Source organism: Buceros rhinoceros, unplaced genomic scaffold (genome assembly GCF_000710305.1).
Source record: "Buceros rhinoceros silvestris isolate BGI_N320 unplaced genomic scaffold, ASM71030v1 scaffold17303, whole genome shotgun sequence".
In the NCBI taxonomy this organism is placed as follows: domain Eukaryota; kingdom Metazoa; phylum Chordata; class Aves; order Bucerotiformes; family Bucerotidae; genus Buceros; species Buceros rhinoceros.
The window spans coordinates 19085-23453 of record NW_010401986.1 but is presented as its reverse complement, the minus strand read 5'-3'; the positions used below and the strand labels follow the sequence as shown (position 1 = coordinate 23453).

The 4369-nt window shown below is 46.0% G+C and overlaps 1 protein-coding gene across 1 annotated transcript; it reads right to left on the bottom strand.

Annotated features, from left to right (window-relative positions):
* Positions 1-4: 4 nt before the first annotated feature.
* LOC104490232 (msx2-interacting protein-like) lies at positions 5-3806 on the bottom strand (the record flags this gene model as incomplete). The annotated part of the gene is made up of 2 exons (XM_010132493.1): positions 5-251; positions 3486-3806. Coding segments are annotated over 2 exons (568 nt in total), but the record flags the coding sequence as incomplete, so codon positions are not given.
* Positions 3807-4369: the final 563 nt, after the last annotated feature.

Genomic DNA, 4369 nt, shown 5'->3' with positions numbered 1-4369 from the left:
TATCCCTGTGTACCACGCTGGGCAATGTAAACTGCTCCCGGGCCCTAGGTTCGTAACGGGGGTCGTGAGCGTCAAAACGGTTTGGACTTCGACTCCGAGAAGTGTAATAGAGCCCGTGTTGTAAAGTCCGCTCTCGAGGGTCTCTATAGTAATCCTGATCGTAATGTCTCGTCCGCTCAAAGGCGCCCGTCCCCCGCTCATGGTGTCCATAGGCACTATGTTCATAAGCACGCTCCCTGTTATCTGAAGCCCTGCATTTAGGAAGGGGGAAAAATACTTCATCAGAACGGGGCAAGCACGGCTCAAAGCACATCATGCAAACACCCGCGGCAGCGCTCGACTTCGTTCTGCTGCTCTGCTGAGCAGCAATAACCTATCAAGCGAACACCGACAAACTTAAAAACAGGTTACTTGGCTCCAAAGTTACACTCGAATATGATAAAGCTCAGCAATCATTTCGTTTTAATCATGGGATCGGGCTTTCATGACCAGTGTCTTGCCTGCACAGGAAAAAAAATCTCTCTTCCCAGTGCCAAATCCTCATTTAAATTGAGTTTATTTCTTTTAAATTCAGTAAACAAGAAATACTTCAAGGTTTTGGACACCATAATTCAGTTTTGTGGGTTTTTTTTTCTCTTCCATTTTTGCTTAAGAGCTTCACAGATTTGTCTGTAATTTGGTAATTACTGGAGCTCTTCTAATTATCCTTCTGCAAAAATGGCATCACAGTTTGGGCTGTGGCCATGAAAGCCTCCGCGCAAAGCACGACCCAGAGGTAAGAAGCTGCTTTCAAAAGGGGAAGCGTAACCCACAGAGAAGACCCAAAAAATGAGGGGGGTTCTTGTTGCTGTCCTACAATATTTCATCCTCCTGGAGGGAATTTTGCTTTTCTCAGGCTGCTACCCTCAATCCTCACCACGCTGCCAACGCTAAAGAACTCCCTGGGTGAGGGAGGCCAGAAGGGAGCTGCGAGGGCGCAGGCCCGAGGGGGACCACGGCCCTGCACGAGGAGGGTCTGCCCCGTTCTCGAGGGGCTGTTTCTGCCTGTCGAGCCGGCAGGGGTTCCTGCCACCTGTGCACGCTACTGTCACACCGGCCCTTTGTGTTTAGTATTTCTGAGAGACCTGGTGTGATCTGTCCAGTGGAGACGGACAAACTGGCAGGTCAGGCTGTAAGAACATCACTGTCAGCTCAGTGGTCTCACGAGGACCAGGACGGTTTGTCTATGTTCCGTCCACAAAACAGAAGACCAAGAATGGTTATGTTAAAAAACACTCACAAAATTCTAAATATGTCAGAGAAGCCAAAGTTAATTTAAAAATTTAATTATCCATCTTATGAAGGACATTTCAACCTTTTTTTTTTTTTGGCCTTCTCTCGGATTCTTCCTTCAGAATCAATTATTAGTCACGTCAATCCCCTGAATCCTAATAACCCAGTTCTGCCTCGTGCTCCCTCCTCCTCTCCTGCATCACAGCTCTGTCTTCTATTTAAACCAGCAGAAATATCTCGGGTGTCTCTCATAAACTAAAAAATGGCATTTCCATCTTTTTCGATTAGCATCTCTGCAAGTTCCTGCCGTTCCCTAGATCCTCCGTCCCCTAAATACACTCGCCCTCTGTTGTAAAATTTTAGCTCATTTTCAAGCTTTCCACAGAGCCAGCTCCTGTTTCACCTGCATTTTTTCTTTCTAACTATATATTCGAGAAACTACCTAACGGGTGCACAGGATCCATTAACACCAATATCTGCTCGAAAGCCATTGCTGGTTTCTATTTTCTCTCCCTTGCTCACAACAATGGTGTTTTCAAAGCTGTTTCAGGCACAGAAACATCCCTCCCTCGTTTTTTCCCCCCTTTTGAAGGGCCAAGATCAACAATTTTACAAACGATTGCATTTAGCGTCCTATAAAGTGTTAATCGGTGAGAGCTGGTTTAATGAGGTAAGAGAAAAGCAGTGTTTTCTAGAGGGTTACTGCTCGAGAGCTGACAGAAAAGAGTCCTTATCTGCGAGGAGGACACAGGAGACAGACAGAGGAACTAGCAGAGCTCAACATCTACCGGCTACAGTGCGGGTTGTGATTTATCTATTAGTACTAAGTACTACTGGAGTTAGTGGAAAGAGAGGGTTTGACTCGGGTTAGGAAGGGGCTAATATACACAGGGCAGGACATACCAACCTTTTCCAAGTGTGGAAACACGACCTATATTCCCAATTAAATCTAGGGAGAGAATTGTGAACATAACTTCCCCAATTTTGGCCCCTCTTACAGGGGTAATCCACCTTCTTAATGGGCAAGGGTGTCAAATGATATTTTAGATGAACCAACAAGAAAAAAAAAATTTAAAAAATTCTTAGTGACAAGACAAAAAAAAAAATTCCACTGGAAGGAAGCAGTCCCAGACTGAAACTGTAACTCTGAAACCCCCAGACTTCTTTCTTGCGACAGTAGGCGCTTAAATAGATCCATTATTTTAATTTCCAGCCCTACGTCTGCATCGAGCAGCTGGTAGAAGATCACCCAGTGCACGAGGGCTCTCAGCGCTGCTGGCCAGCAGGCATCCTCTAGCCGCCTTTGTAAGCATCCAGCCCCGGCATTTTTCGCTGGCGTATCCACAAACTGGTATTAGCACCACGTCCTTAAAACTAACGTACGTTTAATGTGGAGCAGCAAAAAGCTTTTTAAGACACTAGATATAATCCACTCCCCAGGGCTACTGGCGTCTTGACTGTATACCATCCAATAAATTCAAGGCAGTAGTTCTTATCCCAGCATTAAAAAAAAACGGCTATAATTTCCAAAATTTAGTCATGTCCATCATCTCTTTTTGCCAATACCATCAGAAAGAATAATCCCAATAACTTGGAAATGATGTAGATCCAAAATGGCAACATCACCAGCTGCCTTCGGTCTTCTCCATCCAAGCGTAATTTCCACGGCTAAGTGGTGTCTGTAGAATCCAAGGGGCTGCATCATTAAAGTCTACTAGAAATTTTGTGGTGCCAATCCAACTAACATACCAACTGCGTATAGTGAGAAGTGAGCGCTAGGCATCAAGCTTTCACCGAATTTTGGGTTCTAGTATTCCGAAGATACTCCACAGAGGGCTTCACCACATGTTGTAGAGTAAGATAGCTCCATCTGGCAGCAGGGATACATCCGAGCAAGGCCTTAATATTATCCAAGAAATGGGATCGTTACTTCTAGAAAAGAGTAACTCCAATAGCGATGCTGGCCAAAGGAAATCTTCCATCTTAAAACCACCTTATTTCAAGTGTAGATATCCAACCAGCTGCAGGACACATCCGCTATGGATCCACAAGGTACCAGCCACTGGGATAGAAATCACTTCCGTTTCCAACCCAAAATAGGAAACATAGATAATTCCCAAAATTTTAAATCCATCTGGGGGCCCTAGATACGAGTTTGTGTTTCTCACCATATCAAATACAAAATACCTGCCTAGAGAAACCTTGGAACTTACCCATCGAGTCTCCGCTCATAACGTCCTTCCCGTGCATGAAGCGATGGAGGGGGGCCGTAAGTGGGCCCCCCACCACCTCCTCTGAACCCAGAAACCTCTCTACTACGAGATGCTATGGAAACTGTATCATCCAATCCCCGAGCAGCACTGGGAATGGTTCCTGGTTCATTATAATCCGTCCGTAGGTCTCTATCGCCCATTTTGTTGACAGAGTTGTGTGCCTTCTGCGCACTTTTGATGTCCACAAAATCCACAAATGCTGCCACTCCGCCTTCCGACCCCCTCTTGGGGAGTATTTTGACGCTTTCGACACGTCCATATCTGGAAGGAAAACAAAGCAGAGCACAGAGATTAGCGCTGGCAGAACAACGGCCACATTTCATTTGCCTTCTGCAAAACCAACAGCGCTTTCAAACCATTCGCCCTTCCCCTACAGCAGGAAAATCAATCTCAAATGCGGCAGAGGTTGGGAGATGTTTTCAACAAGAGGGAGAAAGCATTTCTAGAGGGGAAAAAGCCATTTAGACTCTCCACTGCTATAGGTAGACCTGCCCTTCTCGGGTTAGCTGCCCAGGAGAGCACCCTTGTCACGCTCACTGAGCAGCAGCCGAAGAAATAGAACGGTATGTGCAATTAGAGCAGCCCTTCTTTGACGAGCAAGGCATAATTAAAACAAACTGTGTCACAACAAGTAAAAATAAAGACATTCCCATTATTTTCTTAGGCAAAAAATGACCTTGACATGGCAATTCCACTACTCCCGTCTGTCTTAATCCATTTGGCGCTCAAGAGTCACCGTTCGGATCCCCGTTCCCCATCTCAAGCCCCAGCATTCACAGCAGCCTGACACACAGCCCGCCAGGACCCCCCAGCATGGGCGCTGC